General features: G+C 38.7%; 9 protein-coding genes across 9 annotated transcripts; 4 read left to right on the forward strand and 5 right to left on the reverse strand.

The window, feature by feature from the left end:
* Positions 1-260: 260 nt before the first annotated feature.
* Positions 261-1,967, forward strand: SOCG_03904 (retromer complex subunit Vps5; the record flags this gene model as incomplete). The annotated part of the gene is made up of 1 exon (XM_013163814.1): positions 261-1,967. One exon carries the CDS (start codon positions 261-263, stop codon positions 1,965-1,967), a length of 1,707 nt encoding a protein of 568 aa, XP_013019268.1.
* Positions 1,968-2,166: 199 nt separating this feature from the next.
* SOCG_03905 (xylulose kinase) lies at positions 2,167-4,371 on the reverse strand. Its single transcript, XM_013163815.1, has 3 exons — positions 3,170-4,371; positions 2,593-3,090; positions 2,167-2,541 (listed from the first exon to the last, which is right to left on the reverse strand). The coding sequence occupies exons 1-3, from the start codon at positions 4,136-4,138 to the stop codon at positions 2,344-2,346; spliced, it is 1,665 nt and encodes a 554-aa protein (XP_013019269.1). The 5' UTR covers positions 4,139-4,371; the 3' UTR covers positions 2,167-2,343.
* A 411-nt stretch (positions 4,372-4,782) lies between these two features.
* On the reverse strand, positions 4,783-10,251 carry SOCG_03906 (brefeldin A efflux transporter Bfr1). Its single transcript, XM_013163816.1, has one exon. It carries the CDS (start codon positions 9,646-9,648, stop codon positions 5,032-5,034), a length of 4,617 nt encoding a protein of 1,538 aa, XP_013019270.1. The 5' UTR covers positions 9,649-10,251; the 3' UTR covers positions 4,783-5,031.
* Positions 10,252-11,823: 1,572 nt separating this feature from the next.
* Positions 11,824-16,084, forward strand: SOCG_03907 (WEE protein kinase Wee1). The gene has a single exon (XM_013163817.1). It carries the CDS (start codon positions 12,545-12,547, stop codon positions 15,116-15,118), a length of 2,574 nt encoding a protein of 857 aa, XP_013019271.1. The 5' UTR covers positions 11,824-12,544; the 3' UTR covers positions 15,119-16,084.
* A 127-nt stretch (positions 16,085-16,211) lies between these two features.
* Positions 16,212-17,226, forward strand: SOCG_03908 (ribosomal protein subunit S18). Its single transcript, XM_013163818.1, has one exon. It carries the CDS (start codon positions 16,299-16,301, stop codon positions 16,806-16,808), a length of 510 nt encoding a protein of 169 aa, XP_013019272.1. The 5' UTR covers positions 16,212-16,298; the 3' UTR covers positions 16,809-17,226.
* Positions 17,227-17,290: 64 nt separating this feature from the next.
* SOCG_03909 (phosphomethylpyrimidine kinase) lies at positions 17,291-18,256 on the reverse strand (the record flags this gene model as incomplete). Its single annotated transcript, XM_013163819.1, has 1 exon — positions 17,291-18,256. One exon carries the CDS (start codon positions 18,254-18,256, stop codon positions 17,291-17,293), a length of 966 nt encoding a protein of 321 aa, XP_013019273.1.
* Positions 18,257-19,422: 1,166 nt separating this feature from the next.
* SOCG_03910 (translation release factor eRF1 family protein) lies at positions 19,423-20,992 on the forward strand. The gene is made up of 5 exons (XM_013163820.1): positions 19,423-19,562; positions 19,616-19,669; positions 19,721-20,019; positions 20,078-20,184; positions 20,234-20,992. The coding sequence occupies exons 1-5, from the start codon at positions 19,483-19,485 to the stop codon at positions 20,855-20,857; spliced, it is 1,164 nt and encodes a 387-aa protein (XP_013019274.1). The 5' UTR covers positions 19,423-19,482; the 3' UTR covers positions 20,858-20,992.
* A 23-nt stretch (positions 20,993-21,015) lies between these two features.
* SOCG_03911 (nucleoporin Nup61) lies at positions 21,016-22,830 on the reverse strand. Its single transcript, XM_013163821.1, has 2 exons — positions 22,590-22,830; positions 21,016-22,548 (listed from the first exon to the last, which is right to left on the reverse strand). The coding sequence occupies exons 1-2, from the start codon at positions 22,706-22,708 to the stop codon at positions 21,120-21,122; spliced, it is 1,548 nt and encodes a 515-aa protein (XP_013019275.1). The 5' UTR covers positions 22,709-22,830; the 3' UTR covers positions 21,016-21,119.
* On the reverse strand, positions 22,768-25,933 carry SOCG_03912 (isoleucine-tRNA ligase). Its single transcript, XM_013163822.1, has one exon. It carries the CDS (start codon positions 25,784-25,786, stop codon positions 22,898-22,900), a length of 2,889 nt encoding a protein of 962 aa, XP_013019276.1. The 5' UTR covers positions 25,787-25,933; the 3' UTR covers positions 22,768-22,897.
* Between the last annotated feature and the right edge of the window lie 141 nt (positions 25,934-26,074).

A 26,074-nucleotide genomic window follows, 5' to 3' on the forward strand; every position in this document is an offset into this window, starting at 1 on the left:
CTTAACTCCTTTTATAAAACATCCTATTAGGGATGAAAAAACAGGTTCATTTCATATAACTCTTAATTAAATCGTAGATCTCTTGCATCTCCGGTATGTTCATTTGCTTTCATTGATGAAAATAAAGGGCATCTACGCTACTATATTAGCGTAAGGTGTTAAATTTAGCATATTGTGTTATACTTTGCTATCTGTTTTAAGGAGGTCGTACAACCAGATAGGATCACACTCGAGACAAAAACATCCACCCTAAAGCCATTATGCTTGGTGATTCTTTATATGAGGCAGACAGTGAGTTTAATCCTTTTGCGGATGCAGTTTCACCCTTAAATCCGCCATCTGCCGATGTGCAGACGCCTACGGAATCTACGCGCGAGGTTTCATCAAATTCCCAGGATGCAAATTACAAAATTCGGGAGGTTTCTTCCCCAGGGAAGCTAGTAAATTTAAAATCTCTTCCATTGGAAACTCTTACGTTAGATTCAGCTCCCCTGGGGCCATTAGACCATTCGAACCCTTCCACTGTGAATTCTGAAAATAATCCTATAGGATCTAGTGCCCACGAATCCCCCACAACTTCTGCGAGATCATCATTTTTGCCAAATAATCCTCATGGTGTGCATGATGTTTCTCATGGGACGCATATTTCTGAAGTCAATCCTTACTCTACAGAGTCTATGAGCGCAATCCAAAAGGAATCACGACAGAAAGAAAATCTCGATACCACTTTAGACACGGGGGTCATGGATACTTTATCTCAATCTTCTGATCCCTCTCTTGCCCATACTATGATCGGAAAAGACAAAAACAGCCAGGTCGCCGCGGAGCTTGAGGTGCCTGCTCTGCCACCTATGAGTATAGACGTACATGATCCACATACAGTAACGGAGCTTGCAAAGTCTCACACTGTATATTTGGTAAGTTCACGAATGGAAAATGGTTCTACCCAACCCTCTGAAGTTACCGTACAAAGACGGTACAGAGACTTTGATTGTCTTTATCAACTTTTGTCTAATAATTATCCTGGGTGTATAATTCCTCCTCCTCCTGAAAAGCAAGTGGTTGGTCGATTAGATGACGAAGTAGTTGAGCATCGCAGATCTGCTTTAGAAATTATGCTTCGCAAAATCTCTTCTCATCCCCTTTTAAGAAATGATTCATTCTTTGAAAATTTCTTAAAAGTCGATTACTTTGACACTAAGTTAACAAACTACGTTACTCCCATCGATGCCGTTGCTTCTTCCACTAATGCTGGTTCATCCGGTCTGTTTGACTCCTTCACATCCGCTTTTCAAACATCTTCTTTACCGAAGTATGTTGAAGAAGATCCTTGGCTTGCCGAAACGAAATTATCATTAGATACTCTTGAAACTCAGCTACGATCCATGTACCATGCTATATTGGTGTGTATAGATCAGCGCTTGCAATTTTTATCTTCCATCCATGATTTTGGAGAATCTTTAGCAAATTTGTCCTTAGTTGATCTTGATCCTTCTCTTTCCTCCCAACTTGACAGTCTTTCTCAGATACAGATAGAGCTTCAGTTTTCTCAAGAAAGAAAGGTAGCGCAGGATAACTTGACTTTGGGCGTAACTGTTGAAGAATACATTCGTAATATAGAAAGTGCGAAGAACGCTTATGCTAGTCGACAAAAGTTATGGCAAGTATGGCAATCTTCTCTACAATCACTTGCTCGTGTCGATGCCCAACTAGATAAATGTCGGAAGCAATCCAAATTTAATCAAAAGTCTCTTCCTTATCTAGAAGGTCAAGTTGAAAAATTCCGGACTAAATCTTCTCAACTACAGCAACAGTTTGAAAAGTCAACCGCTTTATTAAAACACGATTTGAAGCAATTTTCTAGGAATAGAGTTGATGACTTGAAAGCGAGTGTTGAGACGTGGCTTGAATCAGCAATTGAGTCGCAAAAAGAGTTGATTGACAGATGGGAATCGTTTCTCGAATAATTTACTACAAATGGTTTGTATTTCTTCTACCTATTTATTGTGATATAAAATTATCTCCCTCCTTTCTTTTAACCTTTTGCTACCTTTGGTGGTCTTCTCAACTTCATTTCATTGATGTCGTCGCTACTTTGTTTAATGATTTTGATGCTAATTACATATTTTCATGAGATGTTAATGAAAGCATATAATATTACAAGTTATATTTCTTATTGGTTATCGTATTATTGACTATTGAGATTTCTCAAGCGTGCTACGACATCACGTCTCAAAACAAACGCATGTCTTCATCATAACAACTCGCACTAACGCCAAACTTCACCATTTTAAAACAGTTTCATAAATTTTGATGTTCTTCATTAATACGTAGGCTGAAATTCTATTCAGCTGTTTGATGAATAGCAATTTCTTGTGCCTGTTCTAGATAGGGCATTAACTTTCCAAAAGTATCGTAAACTGATTTTTCGGGTTTACTTTTTACTAATTCAACCTTCTTCTCTTCATCCCATGATTTTAAAACGAAGTCGTCAAAGCTAAGTTTCTGTGCGTTCATTGCGTAAGCGGCCTTGACAGCACCCTAAAAAAATGTTAGTAACTTTGTATATAGAAAATAGTCTTGTAAACATACACCGATGGCGCAAGCATTACTTGCTCCTTGCTTAAGTCGATAAACATCACATCCTAATATTTCACTGATCATTTGAACGATGGCTTCATTTCGACTAGCACCACCAACAACATATACTCTTTGTGGACGGGACACATCGGTAAGCAAAGGTGTAATTCTGTCACGAATGTCCAAAAATTGGCTTTCGACGATAGCACGAGCATCATCATCAGGGATTGTCCATGATTCCGATGTTTCTGTTATTGGTTCCAACTTGCTATTGCGGATATTGTAGCGCCATACACCGGGACCGACAGCAGGAATGATTTCGCGTAGAGGATAGTATAGACCAACTTTTTGGTCTGGGAGAGTACCTGTTTTGGGTCTTTCTGTCAGGGTAAATTTGTTGAACAAATCCCAAGAATTCTTATCGGGAACTTGATATTTTTCATTGATGCTATTGCGAATATTTTCTCTTGCCAAACTGCCATTTTTGTAGCAAAGCATGACCATATAATCCTAGATACCGGTTAGTAAAGCTGAGTTCAAATAATGCATTTAATGTTTACTGCTAAGGAGTAGTAATAAAAAAACATACATTTGTTACTGTAGGATGGCCGAACATATGATAATCTGGGGAGCAAACGTAGTTAGAAGTTGCCATCAGAGCGGTGGTACTTGTACCAAGCGACAAAAGAACATCTTTTCCTGGACGCAATGGCAAAGAAAGTAGAGTAGCAGGATTATCACCAGTGATTGGAAGGATTTGGCATTGAGGTGAAAAGCCGTATTTCTTGGTAAAGTAACTTCCAATACCGCCTAAATGCTTTGCACCATTCATCTCAACGGGTCCTAATTTTTGAGCTAAATCTGACCCTTTAAAAGGACCAGCAACATCATCCAAAAGACGGGGTTCAAATCGTTCGTTTCGAATATCCCATAAATTCATACCGCAAACATCACTGATCTCCAAAGGAGCCTCGCGCTGTAAAAGAACAGACATGAGAAAACTCGAAGCGAGTCCAATGCGCTCAGTCTTCTCGTAGATATCTGGGTGTAAGCGACGAAAGCGCTTGATCTGAGGACCCGTGAATCTTAGATGAGCTCTGGATCCTGTAATATCAGCAAGGATACCAGCACCACCGACGACAGCTTCCATTTCTCGACATTCACGAGAAGTGGTAGCGTCCTGCCAGTTGGGTGACCTCGGGTAAAGGTATTTTTCGAGTTGACTCTGCAATGTAGAGCTCGTTTCTAATGAACCAAGAGCTTGTTCAGCTCCCTGTAACCAGAAAACACCTGCATGCTGTTGACCTGCTCCGCAAATGCCCTGAATCTTACTCACGTCCATTACCTTGGTAAGTCTGACACATAACAAGTCAAGGGCGTCCAACCACATAGGAACTGGGGCTACCACCTCATGACCATCTTTGTAAACACCCTTTGTGGTTTTATAAGACGGGAAATCTTTCTCAAAGTCCACAACTACTTCTTGGACAATGTCTAGCTTTTCGTTAACAGTTACACCTTTCAATTGCTGGGTCGAAAGATCTAATCCTAGAAACATTTTGGTAATGCTATATGTTGTAACTGAAGGCTAGAAATCGGTCTTGTTATTGGAAACTAATTCCAAAAAATGGGTTTTAGATTCCAAAAAAATTAACTGTACTTGTTCTTTACAACTGTAAAATTCCGCATACATACTACTTTGTAATTACTTACATCAGTTGTTATGTTATGTATTGTCACTCGTTTTCCATAGAATAATATTTCATCACATTACAATACAGCAGATTGAAAGGTATTGAATATATGTACCTTCAGTAAAAGTAAAAGTGAAAATAAAAAATAAAACTGCACTTATCATTAAAGATGTTAATTTTTTTTTAAAAAAAAAAACCCTTGACTATTTCCGCGCACATACGTGGTTTACATTACATATCTTCAATTTGTTTCTTCACCAGAGTTCTTTCCTTCCTTATAATGCCTAGTTACAGAGACCTTGATAGAACTTTGTATATACAAATTAGTTGTAAAAGAAGAGAGGATTCCAGGAACAGTATATACGTTTGTCACTGTAAAAAAAAAAATAACTGAGAGTAAACAAATATCTAGGGAGAAACGAAGGTTCATGTTCTTTGCATTTCAAATCTATAAATACCTAACAGTACCAAATATAACTACACCATTCTTTTATAAATTCGCATTAGCGTAAAAACAAGATCAATAAACACTACTTTCTTTACATTAATAATTATGATCGACATCGCTTTGTTTCAAAAAAAAAGCCAATATATCAAGTATAAATTAAAGTCGTTATTAATACCTTGAAGCGCATTACCAAGAATTATGCATATGTATCTAACCATATCTAACCTAATTCACATCCCAGTATTATGCACACATCATATGTATGTAAACTTGAAACTCTTTCTGTTTTTTTTTTTTAAAAAAAAAGATTTAACTTCTCGTAATCTTTCTGTAAAGTCGAGTATTTTTGATTTGCATAACTCGGAAAATGTAAAATAGTAACAACACAGCAAAGACATTGAAGAAGACATAACCAATAACGATACCAAAGTTACGCCAACGATGGTCAAACTTCATACCGAATTGCAATAAGAACTGGTCACCAGATCGGTAACGGCAATATTGACAATCGCTTGTGGCATCAGGATTTAACAAATTACCGGCCATCTCACTTTTCAAGAAATTCTTTAAGTAAGATTGACAAGTTTGGCCATTAGGAGGGTTCAAGCGGTTGACTTCATTTGGTTTACATTCCACCGGGACATTGTGTAACAAATCACCTAACAACCCTTCAATAATGTAAGTGAAAGGTGTCAAGGAGTGCATCCAGTGCCAGAATTTAATTAAATTGTTGATAGGCTGCATGACACCATTGAAAGTAATAATGAAAGTAAAAGCCAAACTGTTCACTACGGATGCAGTCTGAGCGTTGGGGCAAGCACTGGCAACGGCTTGACCGAATGTCGAATAGTACATTTGGAAGATCATGTACATTAACCAAGCATAACCTGTTCTGTCACTTGGATGTTCCAAATGCTTATAAAACTTAACAGGATAAAACCAACACAAGAAGAAAATTGTACCGAAAATAAGGTTGAATGGAATTTCGACTAGAATTGCCGAAATAACAAATGCAACCCAACTGTAAATGTTGGATGGCTTCTCTCTCACCTCAAATACATTTCTAAGATCAATGAACTTGGGTTGTAAACCGTTAATCAGAGGAACAGCAAGGACTGTTGCCATGAAAATTGCGAAAAGCTTATTTTGCATATTTTGAGCACCTAAACCTTGATTGTAGAAAGTGAAACCAATAAACAAACCGGCAAAAATATTCAACATCATCTTAGACATCAATAATGAGGGTTCTCTCCAATAGGATTGGAAGTTTCTAAGCAACACAAATCTGATCTGTGTCCAAATTGGCATAGCGTAAGTATGAGTATCTTCTTTGCTAGGCTTGTTTTGATTATCAGATTTCGTATTTTCAATTTCATCCAGTTCTTGAGTAGTTTGTTTACGTTCGTCCGAATTTTGCCAAACTTCATGCCAATCACGATCAGTCTTCGCAGTAGCACCAGCACCGATTACATCAAGAATGTATTCGGCTGGATTTCCGTCAGGAGGACAAGGACTAGCTCCATGGGATGAGAAGTAATTTAACAACGTCTTGGAATTATCACCAATATCACCAAAATATACCGTTTTACCACCTTTTTGGAGTAGCAACAATCTATCGAATTGGTCAAACAATACAGCACTAGGTTGATGAATTGTACAAAGAATTGCTTGGCCAGCGTCGGTCAATTTACGCAAAAATTGAACAATCGACCATGCCGACTGACTATCCAAACCTGAGGTGGGTTCATCCAAAAACAAAAGAAGAGCTGGTTTAGCAGCCAACTCTACACCGATAGTTGCACGCTTACGTTGCTCAACGTTCAAACCAGATCCGGGGGTACCAATGATAGCTTCAGCATAAGCTTCCATTTCCAATAATTTAATAACACTTTCAACATATTCAAACTTTTCAGAGAGAGGAACAGAGGCCGGTTGGCGAAGTGCAGCACTGAATTGCAGCGCTTCTCGAACGGTAGACTCAGCGACATGAACATCCTGTTGTTGGACATATCCCGTACGACGCTGGAATGTGGAGTCAAGAGGGTGACCGTTGACGAGCATATTACCGGTGACAACACCTGTATCAACACGTTGAGCAAGCACATTGAGAAGTGTGGTCTTACCAGCACCTGATTCACCCATCAGAGCGGTAAGTTTTCCTGGTCTCACAAATCCATTAACCTCGCTCAATAGTCGACGCTTTTCTCCTTTAACAGTAATATCATAACAAAGGTTTCTCCAACTGAAAATGTCCTTACTTTTTTCTATAGTCTCGTACTCCTTATCAGTTTCTTCAGGATTTGGACGGGATTTTTCAACAGTACCGCCTTGAGTATTTTGTCCAGTTTCTAAATCCAAAGGTTTTCCGCCTTCATTGACTGCCTCCTTAACACTGTCAGGAGCGTGACCACGACGGAAAATGAGATATTCACCCTTAAGATCATTAAAGTTCAAAACCTCACTGGCAACGATGTTCACAAAAATCAAGAAAGCGTAATAACCAATAATAATTGCAAAGTTTCTCCAAATTTGGCGAGTTTTGTAATTAAAGCTGGTGTACAGATAGGTTGAGCCGTCAACATAAGTTTGACCTGGTTGAGCACTTGTGATTGGGCATACTTTGTATTCAGAGGAAATATTATCGTATTCACCGCCAGAAGGAATCATTTGAGTGCATCGGTATTTCTGGGCCTTAAATTCATTGATCATAAGAGACGCAAAACCGAATTGTACAGGATCAAGATATGAAATCCAGCGTAACCACCAACCAACATCAATATTGGGAATAGCATAACCTGTATAAATGGCAATAGCCAAGACACCCATACCACCCAAAGCAGAAGCAGAAGCTACATTTGGCATGATTGCGGCAAGAGCTCTAAAGAATGTAGTCATTGTGGTAGCAGAAATAAATAAAAAGGCGTAAAAGGTCCAAAAGCCACCAGCGGTACGCCTCAAATCGGTCAAGAAGTAAAGAATAATAGCAAAGACAGTTACGTTGATAGACCGGAAAGGGATATCAACAATAAGACTACTGATAACGTCGGCAGCTGGATGATAGAGAGCAGATGCGCGATGTTTGGCAATGATAGGACGTTGAGCAAACATGTTTGCAATTTCGGAAAGACTTTGAAGGGCAGTAAACAAGATGGCAAAGAATAGTGTACCACCACGAGTAAACATATCATTTGTAGAATCACGGAGATTGTAAAAGATGGAACCAATAATGAACGACTGGAACATAAAAGCAAAAGCCATGGCTAATATGTAAGCCGGATCATTAATGTAACGTTGCCATGAACGAATTAAACAATAGCGTAATTGCATCGCAAAAGTGACAGTGTAAGGAGTATCCTTCGACATGCCTTTTGCTTTTTCAGAGCGGGCACTATCGCGATAGTTTTCATGTTTGGTGACAGCAGATTCACCGTCGTTGAGATCCTTTGATGAACGGATAGAGTTGGGAGAGGAGTTTTCATCCCATCTTTGATCGTATTCATCCATCTCACGAAGGAGTTGAGCATACAAAGGGTGCTCATGCCATAGACGTTCAAAGTCCTCGGGAGTACGAGGAACACGGTTTTCCCAACCCTCCCTGGGTTGACGGGCATTGGGATCAGTGATGGCTGTCAAGAAATCGGGAGTAGTTTCACGAGGGTGACAAACAAAACCCATATTAAGGAAATAGTCTTTAGCTTTGGAAGCTGGACCATAATAGATTTGACGACCAGCATACAGGACACAAACTCGATCGAAAAGGTTATAAATCTTTTGACTAGCCTGGTAAGCGGTAACAAAAGAGGTTACCTTCAGCTCGTCTGAGCAAATACGTAGGTTATTTACGAATTCAAAAGCGGTACTAGCATCCAAACCACGGGTACTATTGTCCCAGCAAGCAATGGTGGGACGAAGAGCAAAAGCTTCACTAATAGTAACACGCTTGCGTTCACCACCAGAGACACCACGAATAAAGTCGTTACCAACCTTTGTCTTATAAGTGTGAGTAAGACCAAAACTGGTAGCAATAAGATCACGAATTTTGTTCATGTAGTCTTTACGGGAGATGTTGCATGGACGGTTATGAGGAGTACGAACACGGGCGGCGAAATTGATAGTTTCACGGGTAGTCAGAGAAGGGAAATGAACATCATTTTCACCGGAATAAAGAACATCACCTGGGTAATGTTTTTTCATCTCATCGGAAGAGATGCCATCGTAATGAAGTTGGGTTTCGACATCGTTGTAATGATCAGTTTCGCCAGCGACGGAACGTAAATAAGTTGAGCAACCAGCACCAGGCTGACCCAAGACCATGACAAGCTCACCAGCATTTGCGAGAGCATGGCTGTGGGAAAGAATGGCTTTCTTGACAACTTGACGTTCCTTGAAATGACGGTAAGGAGCGGCAAAAATGTCAATGAAGGTAGTAAGAAACTCGTAACCAGAACCGAGACCGTAGATGGAGGTATCACGCATGCAAACACCGGTGGTACGGGAACGGATGCCATCACGTTCCAGGGCATCTTTGTAACCACGAAGGTAACGTTTGAGATCAAAGTCTTCGCCCAAAGCAAAAGGGTCACCGGTAAGATGGTCGACAGATGAGACGGAAGAGGAAGACGTAGGTGCATTGGCAGGAGGGGCATAAACGGCAGAGTCGTAATGAGTTTCATGGGTCATTTGAGGATGAGGCTGATTTTGAAAATGATTTTCATTTTCATATTCATTATCGGTATGAGATTTAGTTTGATTTTGATTCCTAGCCGCAAAGGTAGTAGAGGAGGATATGGAAGAGGTATCTAAAAGTTGATTTTGAGTATTTTTAGGGAAAAAATCCAGAGAAGGGGCAGAATTGTCTTCCACAGAATTAGCGGATGCGTAGGAAGAAGCGGAAGGAGCAGGATAATGGTGAGTAGAAGAAGACATAATGATGAGAAAGTCTTGAACGCAAAAAAAAAAGAGAATAAAAAGAAAACAAAATGTAACCAAATATAAAACTAGAATCCGATGTCCGAGATATCCACTATTAAATCAACGAATGGAATGAAAACGAAAAAGAATATGAAAAGAGAATTCCAAATTCGTAATAGCAATTGCAATCGTATTCGTATTCAAATTTTTTTGGCTTTTCACAATTAAAAAAAGAAAAAAAAAGAAAAGAGTGTGTGTGTCCAAGATAGACAGACAAGAGAGAGGAAGTTAAAAAATGAGAAAAATAAGAAAAAGAAAAAAGATTAAAAAAAAAAAAATTAAAGCTACAGAATAGAGTAGCAACTTTTTTGCGTCCAGAAAGAGCAGGACAAATAAGAATAAAAATAGAGAGAATCCAGTCGCACAGAAACAACAGAGAAAATTTTTTTCCTACAAATATTAAAAAAAAAATAAAAAAAAAGAAAATAGAAAAAAATTCCAACGAAACAAAGTAGGAATTCTTTCAATGGCGACCCTGACAAAAAAAAAAAGGTAGCTGTAGGCCTTTTTAAGTAAATAAAATCATCGGTGTTTTACTACATCCGTGATGATGTCACAGCATGAATAAGCATTTATCCCGAGGACCGAGATGTGGACATTTCAAGTAGCGAGGTTCATGATACTGAGAAAGAGAGGGAGTGAGGTTAGGTGAAAGGAGACAAAAAGGGAGGATAGCAAAATGCATCAGATAAAAAGGAAAACAATGCAATTGCAGAGAAGAGCGAGAGCGAAAGAGAGAAAAAAAAAAAAGTCTCCCAAGATGTTTGCAATGAAAAGACGTAAAGACTCTTCGAGCCTTTCTCTCTCTCTCTCTCTCTCTCTCCTTCTCACTCCCTCTCATTTAATCTATCACCGGTCTGCCCGGTTGTTTTTCAAATCGCGTCCGAGGAATTTCCAGAAACAGCAATATATAGTTTTACGAGGGGAACCCTCTACTCTTGTTTGGTTGAAAAGTATCCAATTGTTTTGATTTTCAATGTTGATTTGTCCATTCGTTGTATGCATCGCTTGTCTTTGACACTTTAGTGAACCCTCTTTCAAAACTTTAGCGTAGAATGAATAAGGAGCTGAACCGACTCGCTATCTAAAAACCAATTCTCCAAACATAAAGACCCGAGACCGAGAGGTAGAGAAACATAGCGAAGAGGAAAAAAGAAATCACATTGGTTCATTCCAAACGTTTCAGCTCGTTCGTTGTAGAACATTCCACTCTCTACGGACCTGATCGGACCGAAGGAGAGAACAGAGCGAAGCCACAGAAAAATAAAATTGTATGTATCAAAAGTAAATTTAGACTCGTAGAGTCTCCAACTAAAATTTGCTGCAGACTCTTCGAGTCTAAAATTTTTCTTCCTTTTCACTATGTTTCTCTCTCTCTCTCTTTCTCTCTCTGTCACTGTCTCTCTGGTGTGTGTCTCCATCGTATGCCTTGTCTCGTCCTCGCTTCTTATTCGGACCCTCGGATGAAATCAAACAGAGAAAAAAAAAAAAAAAGGAAAAAGCTTCTTCCTGCTCTGCCCCGCGGATGCTAGTTCAACATAAACTCCGAAACACGCGGCGACGGCGTCTCTACACTTCCAAAATTTTCTACAAACGATCCTTCTCCTTTCGTCTCTTTAAAAGTTAATACCATTCTCCTTTTATTTCGCTAAACGAAATACAAACGAGTCTTCAAATCTCACTTCTCACTCTCACAAAACAGAGACGAGCGAGGTTCGTTAATTGTATCTGTGGTTATGGTTGTTTACTCCAATACAGTCCAGTCCATATAGAAGAGAGAGAGAGAGAGAGAGAGAGAGAGAGAGAGAGAGAGAAAGAGAAGAGACCAAGTCTTTACGAATGGTTTCTCATACTAAAAAATGAAAAATAAAAAAAAACATTCTAATCATATGTAGGAAATGTAAAAGTAAAATTTTGAAATAATGAAATAATGAAATAATGAAATAATGAAATAATGAAAAAACTGTAAAACTGTAATATAGAATTGGTTGTATAGTAATGTTATTCGTATATTTCTTTGTTTCTTTTCTGTCTTCTTCTTTCTCTATCAAAATCTACGAAATGAAAATCAAAGAAAACCAACCCACTTAAAAAAGTCCCTTCCACTTCTATACCAACACAACATCTCCTTTTTGTTTCGTTTCACTTCCTTCCTTCTGTTTGCATTCCACCTTCCACATCCCAAACACCTTTTTGTGCATCCTTCCATAGTTCAGTATTCCATCCATCCGTGATGGCTCCTACCACCATCCACGCCCAGTTTGCCTCTGTGCACCTAATTTTTTTGCGTTTCCCTCTTTTTTCACTTTCTTTGGAGATTTTTCCCTTATTGTTACAATCTTTTAGGACGAAACTTCTCTATTTATTTCTTTTTCGTTTTGTTTTTTCCTTTTCTCTTTCTCTTACGCGACGCGTCTCCCCTATTGCCTGCTTCCTTGCTCCTGACGTTGCCTTGACCTCTTTTCCTCTTTTCACGCAATTCTTCTTTTTTTTTCTTTCCTTTCCTTTCTTTTATCTTTTCTTGTTTTTTTTTTAAACTACACACCCTTTCTCTCTTCTCTCTTGTTGTTTATGCTTCTCTTCCTCTAAGTCTTTTTTTTTATCCTTTCTTTCTTTCCTTTCTTTTTCTTTTCCTTTGTGTACTCGGTTGGTTTTCCTTGTCGTTTTCTCTTTTTACTTTTTCATCTTTTACATCCTCTGTTTCTTTTTTTGGTCTTGCTCCTCTAGACGCTTTTTTTTTTCTATCTATCTATCGCTCTCGCAAACACACACACACACACTCACATTCTATATCTCTCTTTTTTCCATATCTGACTAGTCTTTGTCTTACACCGATTCCCTTTTCTCCGACATGTCCTCCTCCTCTTCCTCGAATCGTAGGCCTTGTACCCTTCGGCGATCCGAACGTTCTATGAACCTCAATCAGGAAACTTTCTTTCCTTCCACTACTACTTCTGCATCCACCAATGCTTCTCCTTTTTACTCTCCTCAATCTCCTTCCACCACTTCTTCCTCCACTCCAAAACCCTCTCTTCATTCTTCTCCTTTTTCCCATCCTTCTCGTCCCCCTTTTTCCGTAAAACGCTCTTACCTTCCTTCTGCCAATGTCTCTCCTTTCACTCAAACCGCCGTTCCTTCTATTCCCAACTCTTCTTCCACCCTCGCTTCTACTTCTCCTTCTCCCCCTTTTACCCTCTCTTCTTCTTACAAGTCTTCCGGAAGCGCCCCAAAACGTACCTACTTTTCCACTTCCCTCACAAATGGTACTTCCTCTCCTCCACCTTCTTCCCTTCATTCCTCATCTGCAAACCTCTCTCCTTCCTCCTCCTCCTTTTTATCTCCCTATCGCACTCCCTACACTCCCGCTCAAAAACTTCGCAAAAAGGATCCTTTTTCTTCCCTCAAACACCATCCGCCTGATATGTTTTCTTCCTCTCAACCTTCTTCCTTCTCCCCTTTTGCTACTTCTTCTCCTCACTTCCTTTCTACCTCCACCCCAGGTCTCCCAGCCGCCATTCCTCCTCCTCCTCGCTTTCCCTCTCACTCCCACCGCCCTCCCTCTTCCTCTTTCTTTTCCCACTCCTCGCACGCTTTCGATTCTCCTCAAAAATCTCCTCAGCGCTTTCCTCTCCATCATCCAACCGCAACTCCCTTAGCTGCTCCTTCCCCTTCCTTCCCTCTACCTACTCCCAAGCGTCCAACTCCCCGTTCTTCTTCCTTTTTATTTGGTAAACCAAATCCCGCCCCTTCTCCTTTCTCTTCCTCCATTTCCCGTAATGATTCTCCCATGTTCCACAATCCCTCTCCCGAACCAGCTCCCCATGGTGATACCTCCTCCTCTTTTGCCTCGACTTCTTCCCTTTTCCCTAATGCAACCCTTCCAATCCCAAATACCGGTCATAATCTTTTTACCACCCCGTTTCAGCAAGTGAAGCCTTCGTCCCAGGCTTTTCTCAGCACTGGTTTACTTTCTAAACAAAGTAGACCTCGCAAATCTTTTAATCTTAACACTCCTTTGCCTCCAAGCACTCCTTCTAAACCTTCCTCTCTTTTCCTTTCCAATATTAATTCAGCGGACTCTCCTCCTTCTCCTTCCACCCCTTCCAACACTAATTCTTCTTCTTTTTTGCTGCAAGGTCAAAGTACTCCTACCCACCAAAGCTCTTTTTCGTCTGCAAAATTTACCAAACCCTCTACGGACTTTATGAGGTTACCTCCTTCGTCTACTGTGAAACAGCACGCAGCTTCTGAATTCCTTGCCCCGTCAACCCCTACCCGTAACCCTTTTGATTTCGAAAATTCCTCAATGTATTTGGACGAATTTCACGACAGCTCTCATCAACATCGCAATAACTCTGAAATTCTTGCTGAAATGGAAGAAGAATCTGCTATCTTAGGAAATCCTTCCAATGTGAATTCCAACTTGTCGTTTCCTTCCGCTCTTACCTCGAAGTCTCCCGAGTCTCCAGCGGACGATTTACATAATCGCTTTCGAAACATCACCGTTCTAGGGAGAGGTGAGTTTAGCGAGGTTTTTCAAGTAGAGGATCCTTTGGAACGGTCCTTAAAGTATGCTGTAAAAAAACTAAAGGTAAAGTATAGTGGACCCAAAGAGAGAAGTCGTTTGTTGCACGAGGTTTCTATTCAGAGAGATCTTAAAGGACACGATCACATTGTTGAATTGATTGACTCTTGGGAATTCAACGGATATTTATTCATGCAAGTAGAGTTGTGTGAAAATGGCAGTCTGGATAGATTTTTGGAAGAGCAAGGTCAGCTCTCTCGGTTAGATGAATTTCGCGTTTGGAAAATTCTCGTCGAGTTGGCCTTAGGGCTGCAGTATATTCACTGCAAAAATTACGTTCATTTGGATTTGAAACCTGCAAATGTCATGATAACGTTTGAAGGAACTTTAAAAATTGGAGACTTTGGAATGGCAAGCGTCTGGCCTGTCCCAAGAGGTCTAGAGCGAGAAGGTGATTGCGAGTATATTGCTCCCGAAATATTGTCCAAACATTTATACGACAAGCCTGCCGATATTTTCAGTCTTGGAATCACTGTCTTTGAGGCGGCTGCTAACATTGTTTTGCCAGATAATGGCCAATCTTGGCAAAAGCTTCGTTCAGGTGATCTTTCTGATGCACCACGGCTATCTTCGACTGAAACCTCTAGTAATACCTCCGCTTCTCGTGATATACCTATGAACAGTATAATTGGTCAGGGAGGCCTTGATCGCGTGGTTCAATGGATGTTGGCGCCAGAACCAAGGAATCGTCCTACAATCGACCAAATATTGGCTACACCAGAAGTCAGCTGGGTAGAACTCCGAAGGAAGGCTGGAGCAATTGTTTATGAAGGACTACATGGATCTTCAGCTTCTCCTCAGGGAGATCAAATGATGGAAGACTGGCAGGTCAACGTATAGTTTCTTGGTACGAAGAAAAGATGTTTTATGCTTATTTATTCTTTCAATGGTTTTATCATATTTTGGTATTGTATACATATGTATATATACTTTTTGAAGTTCAGGGTCATAATGTCCCTAACCTAATTTAGAAAATGCACATTTCTTTTAATATGTGCTACTATTTTTTCCTTCTATGTCTTTCTATTTTTTCAATATAGAATGTTTTTGTCTAATATGGAGAACGAGTGGCTCAACCATAGTTTTTTGGCTTTTCAAATCTTAAAAATATTATTACTAAACAGTCCACTGCTTGAGTTAACTTTGAAGTAAGTTTTAAGTATTTTACTACTTACAAAGAAAGCAGAAGTTTTGGCGTTTAATTGGAATTGGGTGGATGCTCGGTGATTTCATCTATGATTGTCTAAAATAAACTAAATGGCTTAGCGTAGTCAGTTAATATGATTCCATTTTCTTTCTTTTTGGCCCTTCTCTTTTCCATTGGAATTTTTCTTCTTTTTTTGCTGCTCAGTTGGATGGGACCGGCTTGTATACGTGTTTATTATTATCACATTCGTTTAAATTTGCTCAGTCCTAATAGTTTTTTTGGATTGCTTTATTCGATTTTATTGCTCGACCTATTATTTCTTTTATCTGCTTCTAACTATCCAAGACGGATGTTTTCGAATATCTCGATAATTCTGTTTCTCAACATTCATAATACGTTCCACTCTCCATCTTTCCTTTCCCATTTAATGTTTTAATTGCTTTTTATGATTTTTGCTTGTCTTATTGGAATGATTTTAATCGTTTTAGCCCATCCTTGAGTATATTGTTGCTTTTAATTAATAAAAACTCAACCATTTGCGGTTGAATTAACTATATTGAAGCTTCATATATTTTAATATATCGCAATTGCTACCAAATTGTTCTCACATCAATTTTATTTACCTTACGAATGAAAAAGTAGAGAAATCCAATTCATACAACATACATACAAACATTCATACTATGAGCCTCTAATTATGTTGGTATCTTTGTAGAATAGTGAAGTTTGGTGCATAACGCTTAACAGGTTTCGGCATTGGAACGTAAAAACAGTAGACTCACTTAACATAGTCCAGGATGAGTGGTACTTTTGTAAGTCTCACTCTACTTTAGTACATTGCATTTAGTTTTAAACCCGATTAGAACCAGAATCATGTTTACACGGAAATTCCTAAGTTCTCTTGAAAACAATTCGAGACATGTATTTCAAACTATAAACTACCGAAAGAATCGCCCGTTCTCCACTGGTATTTCTCTTCAAGCGCCAAACACACAGAATTCCAATGTTAGGAAAAACGCGGGTTTTCAAAGACGGAGCGATTCTTTTATCCCACCTTTTTTAGTACCAAATGTTACTGAAGGCCAGGTATACTCACCAAGCGACTTGAAGTTTGAAACTGTGGAAGCACGAAATCAAGGTAATTTCTTTAATCCCAAAAGACACGATTGCTTTAAGGCTGTCAACAAAAGTCCCTTAGAATTTTGGAAAAATCCTGTTGTATTGTCAAATTTCATCACTGAGTTAGGCCGTATCAAGCCAAGAGCTGACACGGGTCTCAGTGCAAAGAACCAAAGACTTGTATCGAGAGCCATTCGTCGGGCCAGAGCAGTGGGCGTCTTACCTACAAAGCACAAATCAGTATATGCAGAACGAGAAAAATAATAGGCGCGTTCACTTCTATGTATATGCTGGAAACCCATCACTGTTGTCAAAGAATGACAAGAGAAGTGCGAAATACATAACCAACAAAAGGCTGGAGTATAGTGTTATGTTGTTTACAGTAAGTAAACAGTGAGGCAGCTTGGCACTGCAAAGTTGCATAGATACTTATTTTGTGAACATTTTTTTAAGCACTGGATTGCTAATGAAAACTTTTGCTAATCCTGTTAAATCGTATGATAATTAATCTAATATTAAAAAAGTTTAAGCTTTTTGTTTTTGTTCCATGTATTCTCGCAGGATACTGAAGAAAAGTCAATAGGTCAAAGTATAAATAATAGGCTAGGAATCAAGCCAAAAAAAGATAAATAGACTAAATAAAAATAAAGGTAGTAGAAACATTCTTTTCTATGGTGTTGGTTTCTTAAACCAGCGGAGAGTAACTCAGTTAAGGCAAGCTGGAAAGGCAATGAAGATTTTCGTAGTTACGTTCTTGTTTTTGAGAGGAAAGCAGGTGGTCTTGCATTGTCGGCGGTAGCGGAAGATTGAAGACAAAGGGTTACGGTATGGTTAGAAGAGGAGGGCTTGATTCTACGAAATAATTGAGCGCTGCGGCTGATGGACGAGAATTCCTCTTGTATACTCAACGATGCACGTTCAATAGACTGCCTAGCCTCTTGAATTGCCTCTAAAGGACGTTTTCCCAGCGCTATATTGGAAGCAATTGCTGCAGTCATTGAGCAACTGGTTCCGTGAACAGTTTTAGAGTACCGTAAATCGTATGGCTTTTGAAAAACATAAAAGTTGTCTCCGTCAAATATAAGGTCTACAGTAAAGGAGTCGGTTGTCGGTGAGCTAATGATTTCAAAGTTGTCGTTGTATGCAACGTGATGTCCGTTTAACACGATAAACCTAGGTCCCGCTTTGTGTATAATTCTTAAAAGATTTTTAATGTCCTCTAAAGTACGGAGAGAGAAAGGACAATGTCCTAAGACGCGCTGAACCAAAACATAAGCCTCCATGATATTTGAGGAATATACAAGTACATAGGGAAAAAGGTATTTTATGGTAGCTGATATGGCAGTTCCTTCACACATAATTTGCCCAGAGCTGCTAATGACGACTGAATCCATGACGATATTTTTCATGCGATGCCGCTGAAGACACTCTGCAATACGGACTACGCTTTTGAAATCAGGAAGCATTCCAATCTTTACGGTATCACAATTAATGTCACTTAAGCAAGCATCCAATTGTCTTTCTATGAGTACAGGGTGAACAGAGTATATGCCATCTATTCCTCTGGAGTTTTGAGAAGTTAATGCTGTTAAAACAGACATTCCGTAAACTCCATGAATCTGCATGACTTTAAGATCAGCCTGAATGCCAGCACTACCACTGCAATCAGATCCAGCAATGGTCAAACAAGCAGGAGTTCGAAGACGCTTCATGATGAGGAAAACGAACACGTAAAAGGATGCTTAAAGCTCAATTTAAGGGAAGTCGATAAAAAAGAAAGAGCTACTAATGCCAATTTCTTACCAAACACAATTGGAGAGTATAAAGAAAAAAGGTATTAAACCGCTTTACTAGAAAAGAATCTTTTCAACTAAACCGGAAATAGAGTGTTGTTTTTGATAAAAGGTTGGTTTGCATCTTGCAATTCATTGTTCATATATCCGTCCTTTGTGCAAGTGGATGCAAGTATGCGAGCGCAAATCCCCAAGTTGCTTTGTGTTCTCATGGTCTGTAGTAAAACATAACATAATAATTTCAATTTATAAATGATTAATGTCAATTCCTTTTGGAAAAATTTTGGAACAGGCGACACATGAAGCATTAGTGTGTCATGTGAAGAATGGAGAGAAAGCGAATTCCGTCTCGAGAGAGCGACGATGTATTAATTAATGAAGCATAGACATAGAAGTCAATCAATTAAATGGCTTTACTTTTATTTCTAACGATTTCTTGTTGTTTTATTTAATTTTTCGCTTATTATGGCATCTGCAAATGCATGTGGGGTAGATTTGTTCGCATCCCCGGACGTAAACAAAAGAAAAAATAAATAAAAATCGAAAATTATCAAAAAAGCAGGTGTTTCTTAAAAGACTTTCTAACTTTATTATCTTCGATGTATTACTTCCAGAAAGAAAAGAAAAAAGGCCATAACTTTTCGAGTATTGCACTGTTTGCATGATATGTTCAATACAATTTCACTTAGAATTGTACGCCAAGCTTTGTTCGCAAGTTTTTAGTATGCAGAAAAGAAAACTTCTATTAAATTAATAGTTTACGGAGCTAAACCGATTTCACACAGCTTCTTCGTTTATAATGATCCCAGTAATCGATGCTTGAGGCAATCCTTAATGTCGAAGTCATCATCCATTGTTAACGCCAAAGATCTCAGTACGATTTACTTTTTGGTATTGTCTTTGGGTTGAATAATACAGTGAAATGCCCTTCAGTAACTGATAATGCAAAGGGATTTTCCTTTCTGACTTAATTCAGCTTCACCGCGTAACTTTCAATAACTTTTATTAATTTATGTTTAATCAATTTTTTATGTTTTTATTAATTTTGTTTATTTCATAAAGTCTTCTCTCTATCATCGCTTGTCCATCCTCCGGTATGATGTATTTCACTCAATTCCTTGCTCTTTTTTCATTCCATTGTTAATATGCGGTTGGTACAAAAAAATGTAGAGAAAACAGGTTCTGGGGAAATTACAATGTACCCGGAAGAGCCTGAGGACATGTGGTATGCTTTAAAAACTGCCCTGATTGCTTGAATTTGCATAGTAACACTTTTAGGCACCTTTACAATATCTTACAAATTGGCGATCAGCTCAAGGCTTCCACGGTTCGGTACGTGCTTTTTGTAATTCTAGAAGATTTGACTAATATTAATGTTGACAGTCGTGTTGTCAAAGTTGGAGCTACAGGTACCACTTCAAATTCTAGAGAAAAAATGACCTTGAAAGTTTTGATAGAGGCTACAGATTTTGATACGAAGGCAGCTGAATTACATATCAAGGGAAAGACGACAGAATATCATCCCCTCGTAAGGTTGGGTTCATATCACACATTGGATTTAGAGTTGCACAGGAACTTTACGCTTTATAAAAATGAATGGGACTCATTTGCTTTAGACAGAGTAGATGCTGCTTGTAATCCATCTAGAAATGCTGAAATTGGTGCGGTGGTTCTCGAGGAAGGTATGTTCTTCGTTTATAAATTTAGTCTAAACTTTGAAAATACTAACACCTTTTGTAGGTATTGCAAATGTTTGCTTAATTACAGATTATATGACCATTATGCGTCAAAGGATTAATCAAACAATTCCTAGAAAGCGCAGAGGTGATAGCAGCGCTTATCAAAAGGTATGTTCGTACTCCTAAAGAGTCATAGACAAGCTTTCTAACGTTTTAGGGAATAAATAAGTTCTACGACACCGTTTTCCAAGCAATTTCTACAGAGCTTGATTTTGAAAAACTTAAAGTCATTATCTTAGCTTCTCCCGGTTTTGTCGCAAAAGGTTTATATGACTATATTATGGATATGGCTGTAAAATTGGACCTGAAACACGTTTTCAAAGCAAAAGAAAAATTCTTGATTCTTCATTCTAGTACTGGCCATATTCATTCTCTTAATGAAGTTCTCAAAAGTTCAGTAGTTGAATCCAGCTTGGCTGATACAAAATACATTCAGGAAATCCGTGTTCTAAATAAATTTTACCAAGTTATGAATGATGATGATAGACGTGCTTGGTACGGTCCCAAACATGTCGAAAAGGCTTTTGAAATAGGTGCTATCGGTGAACTACTAATTAGCGATTCTCTTTTTAGAAGCTCCGATATTGCGACTAGAAAAAAATGGGTTAGTCTTGTCGATACTTTAAAAGAAACTAAGAGTACCGTTTATATTTTTAGCAGCCTTCATGAATCTGGGAAGCAACTGGACTTATTGTCCGGGATAGCTGCTATCTTGACATATCCTGTCGAAGAAGAGGACATAGAGGAGGACATAGAGGAGGAAGAAAACGAAGACAGTTAACGCATATTCAATTCGCCAAAACTTATCCCTTTTATTATTATATTGTTCAACGAACAAGAGGTTTACAATGGGAATACAGAAAGTTTTTGAAGTTATTTTGGTTGCAATAAAAAAATGTAATCTTCATATCTAGTATTTCATTTTTACAAAAAAATACGCCCATCCAGTAAGTAAGTGAATCAATACTCTAATTTACAAACCAAAGTCAAAGCATTGTCTAACTTTAATGAAACCGACAACTACATTCTCTGTCAGACTAAATTTATAAAGTAGCCTTCCTTTCGTTCAAATTCTTAAGTAACTGTTCAGCCGTGCCTTTTTCCTTAACGCGAATCAAATAAGTTACCAGCCCTTTTCCATCATCAGAAGCCGCCGGAACAGTCAACGCTTTCTCTCCAGCTAATTTATATTCAAAGTCTTTACATAAACGAACGTTCAAAAGAAGTTTACCATTACCATCGACACGGGCAAGAAGTCTGGCAGCATTGGTGGTTCTATCGACATTTAATCTAAGGGGGCCGAGACCAATGTCCGCGTAAGACTTTGTGGTAGGATTAAAACGATAAAGCTTGGCTCTCGTTTCAAAAATACTGTCTTCATTTTCTTCTCCTTGACCTTTACTGGCGGCTAAAGAATTGTCTTGCTTTTCATCATCTTTCTTATCCTCTTCTTTATCCTCATCAGCAGCCTCCGTTTGCTCTTCTTCATTCTTGTCATCCGTCGTTCCTTCATTATTTACGCTAGCAGGAGGCTTGGCTGCAAATGAGAATGGATTAGGATTGGTACCAAAAGAGAAGCCAATTGATGCAGCGTTGGGTGGCTTAACTTCGGGAGTCGGAGCTGGCTTTTTAGCTGACAAGGGGTTTGTGAAGGTAAACTTCTTTTCGGGAGCTTCAAATTTAATAGGTTTACTGGGATCCCATGAAAAATTAAATCCTTTCTTTTGAGTAGTATCTTCTTCTTTGTTCTCGTTGTTTGAATCATTGCTAGGCTTCTTTTCACCTTGTTCTTGTGAAGTTTTTTGGAAGGAAAAAGTCGGGTTGAAAGATGACTTTTGACCAAAAGAGAAGGGAGTCTTGGTCTGAGTTTCGGATCCAAAAGTCGAGCTTTTCTCTTCATTTGGCTTGGTAATTTCCTTATTGAAGGCGGCCAAAGGACCCGTAGGTGTAAGTGACGATGGGTTAAACTGAAAAGACTTGCTTAGATCAGGTGCAGAAAATCCAAAACGTGGAGCACCTGGAACAGGCAAAGTAGATCCAGATGGCTTTGCTGAAATATTTTTGGGTGCGACTTCATTATCGTTTAAGCTCTTGCCAGAGTCTATTTGAGTAGTTTTCACGGACTCTGCCTCTGAAGCGGATTTAGATGTGTCATTTTGTGTCCTGCTTGAATCCAATACAGAACTCTCAATGGACTCAAGATGTTTCTTATATTCGTCCATCAAAATTGAAAGATTTCCAAATGGATCATTTTCTATACTTTTCTGTACACTATCCAAAAATGCCTTATTCAAACCTCGTTTCTTCAATAATGTTTCATATTTATCAGTCGAAGAAACCATGTTCGTTGGCTTTTCAAAGGTAAAAGGGGAGGCAACAGGTTTAGCAGGATCTGCTTTTGCTAGTCCTGAAAAAAGTCCTCCCGGCTGTGATATTCCAGCAGGACGCTTCCTTGTTTTGGGCTTAGCAATTCTAGACTGTTAGCTTCGGAGACACTTCATTAAATTCCATACTTTCTAGAAGCGATGACATCGGCTGGTGCTTCGGTTGCTAATTCAACAGAACCACTACGATCATCATCGGATTCGTCTTGATCCTTTGTAAGTTGATGATCAGCACCGCGTTTCGACATTTTCTTTCGATTTGGCAAAGGTCAAACTCTCACTTGGTGCACACACTCATATAACGGATAAGATGAAGTCTCACTAAATTGAACAAATACTTATAATAGTAAAAGATATCAAAAAGATTGATTAAGGGAAATTGAAATTTGTCTAAGTTAAAAAAAAAATATTTACTTTTCATAAAAGAAACGTATATTCTAAGAGGAAAGTACGCCGTTGCAACGTTGGCATACTTCTCCTTCTGAGACAGTATGCATCCAACACCTCAAGCATTTTTTTAATTGCGCAGGCTTAATCTTTATTTGTAATTTTCCAAGATTGCATTGCAATACATCTTGTAAAGCCCACAACGAATTCTTTGACTCATCAGTAGTATTGGATCTATCCATATGAACCTTTGAGGCTCCTAAAATCAAGGATAAGTCATTTCCATATTTCTTAAGAACGTTCTGTAAGCCTTCGTGTTCGATACCTATGAGAGCCTCTGTTTCCAAGGGGCTTCGAATACCATGTTGGCTTCTTGCTTCTTGTAGTAATAGGTTGAAGGAGTACTTGATTTTTTGCAATAATTGGTACTCTTCCAGCAACAAACTTTTTTCTAGACTTACTGACTCCTGAATTCCCTGAAGCAAAAAACTAGCACCAGCATGAAAAGGTGTTGAATAGGAAGGCTGTAAAGTATTGGGAAAGCTCCTCCAAACCTCTTGGGACAACAGAGGTACAATAGGTGAAATCGACCATATGATTGTTAGCAGAATTTTGTATAGTGTAGTTTGAGCACTTCGTCTAGAAAGGCTGTTTGGGTCATCTGAGTATAATCGATCTTTGATTGAATCGAAATATGTAGAAGAAAGAAAGCTATTCATGTATTGTAAAATACTTTGGACAGCCTTATTGAAAGTAAGTGATTCATAACTACTTTGAATTTCATTTTGAAATTCTGCGGTCTTTGCTAAAGCCACTTGATCAATACGGTGGAGTTGATTATAGGCAACCTCGTCCTTCAAAGAAAAGTCATACAAATTTCCCAAGCAAAACCTGCAAGTAAGCCTCCACTTTTTCAATGACTCTCCGACTTGATTTAATAAATTGGGACCGAGATTTATATCGTTTGTGCTATCGCAACTGCCAACCCATAGTCTTAACAAGTCAATGCCGTACAATTGCTTTTTCGAGGTACGATTATTTCCATCTAAAATGTCTTCTGGATCAGTGACATTTCCCAAAGACTTCGATTGTTTCATGCCTTTCTCGTCGAAAACAAACCCATGAGTGAATAAGGACATAAAAGGCGAATTCTTCGAACCGGAAACGGCAAGATAGATTAAAATAAGAGACTGAAACCAACCTCTATGTTGATCACTACCCTCAAGACACAAGTCTATAAGAGGCTTATTCTTACGGAACGGTACTGTAGTAAAGCCACTTCCAGAATCAAACCAAACATCAAGGGTCTCTTTACCACGAACGTATTCTTTAGTTCTAAATTCTGGAGGAACCCAATTAATATCTTCATCATCATTGAACCAGGCGTCAACCCCTTTCACTTCCATCTTGCTTATGATATAAGAAATACTTGTGGGCGTAAGTAGCGGTTCTCCAGATGACTTCTCATAAAGTACAGGGATTGGAAGACCCCATGAACGTTGTCTTGAAATACACCATTCAGGTCGACTATTCAAAAACCCGGAGAGTCGTGACATTCCATTTGCAGGAATCATCTTAACAGATTGAAGAGCTTCAATTGCTTTATCCTTTACAGATTTTAAAGAAATAAACCACTGAGCGGTTGCTCTTAATATTAACGGCTTTCTGTTTCGCCAGTCATATGGATAACGATGTTTATAAGAAGTCAGCTGAACTACCATACCCTTTGCTTTCATCAGCTCAAGGACTTTTTTTCCTCCCTCATTTAAAACGTCCAAGCCAATTAGGGATCCATCTAGAGCATCTTTTGTGTACGCGCCATTGTCATCTACAGGAGAAAAGGGAGACAGAGAATGTTCTAAACCTAATAAATAATCGTCAATTCCGTGACCCGGAGCGACATGCACAATACCAGTACCGGTGGTATCTGATACATACTCAGCAGGAAGAAATGGATGTACTTTTCCAGGGATTAAGGGATTTTGATATGTTAGTGATTGAAGAGTTTTACAGGTGCAAGTTTCAACCTCTTCAAAATCTTTTAAAAGACTTAAGAAAGGCACCAAGTTCTTTGCTACAATGTACTTCTGCTCACCATTGGAAAATATTCCATAATTCACATTTGGATGAAAGGCAAGTGCCAAATTGGAGGGTATGGTCCATGGAGTAGTTGTCCAAACTAAAGCTTTGACATTTTCATAGTATTTCCCATTGCTAGTAAAATTATTCACTGGGAAGGAAAAATAAAGCGAAGAACTAACATGACTATCATTATATTCAATTTCAGATTCTGCAAGAGCTGAACGACTGGACGGGCTCCAATATACAGGTTTAAACTGACGAAAAATCATGCCCTTCTCGACTAAAGTTCGGAACACTTGCAATTCTGAAATTTGATACTCGTGGCTCATGGTTGTATATCTAGACGACCAGTCTGCCATAACGCCTAAACGTCGAAAGAGGTTCATTTGATCATCCATGGCATTTTTCGCAAAATCTTCAGCAGTTTTTCTTATCTGTGAAGGAGATCCTTCTTGTACATTCTGCTGCAACGCTTTCAGTTCGATAGGAAGTCCGTGACAATCCCATCCGGGAACGTATCTAATTTGACGGCCATTTAAAAGTTTCCACCTATTCACCATGTCTTTCAAAATCTTATTCAATGCATGGCCGATGTGTAACTTCCCATTCGCGTACGGTGGTCCGTCTAAGAGAATGAAGGATTCTGAAGATGGTATGTTCTTTTTTTGCCATATGTATAAATCATCGGTTATTTCTTTCATATATTTCTTCTCATTTTCACGTTCATCATTGCGAATAGGGAAAGTTGTTTTTGGTAAACAAAGCGAATTGGAATATTTCTTAGCGTTCGCTTGTTGACTAAGAAAACGAAGCCCAATTCTCGACGATAATAGCCGTTGATCTATATAGGCCTTCATATATTATATCTTTTCAAATTATCATGTATATCCGATACTTTAGTTTAGAGCTATGGAATCCATCCAAAATAATGAGGTAGAAGACGAGTATTAACAGGACTTGAAAATCTTGCTGCTATAAATTTCGTTGACATAAAACAAAAAGAACGACTAGGTTAATAGTTTTGTTTATTTCTTAACTTTACTTTTGAAGCAGATACATTTATTCTATTCAACAAAAGTTTCAAATATTGATCAAAGAGTAAAACCAAGAATGAAGCTTCTCAATTCCAAATTATGTATTGATAC

Source organism: Schizosaccharomyces octosporus, assembly GCF_000150505.1.
Source record: "Schizosaccharomyces octosporus yFS286 unplaced genomic scaffold supercont6.2, whole genome shotgun sequence".
In the NCBI taxonomy this organism is placed as follows: Eukaryota; Fungi; Ascomycota; class Schizosaccharomycetes; order Schizosaccharomycetales; family Schizosaccharomycetaceae; genus Schizosaccharomyces; species Schizosaccharomyces octosporus.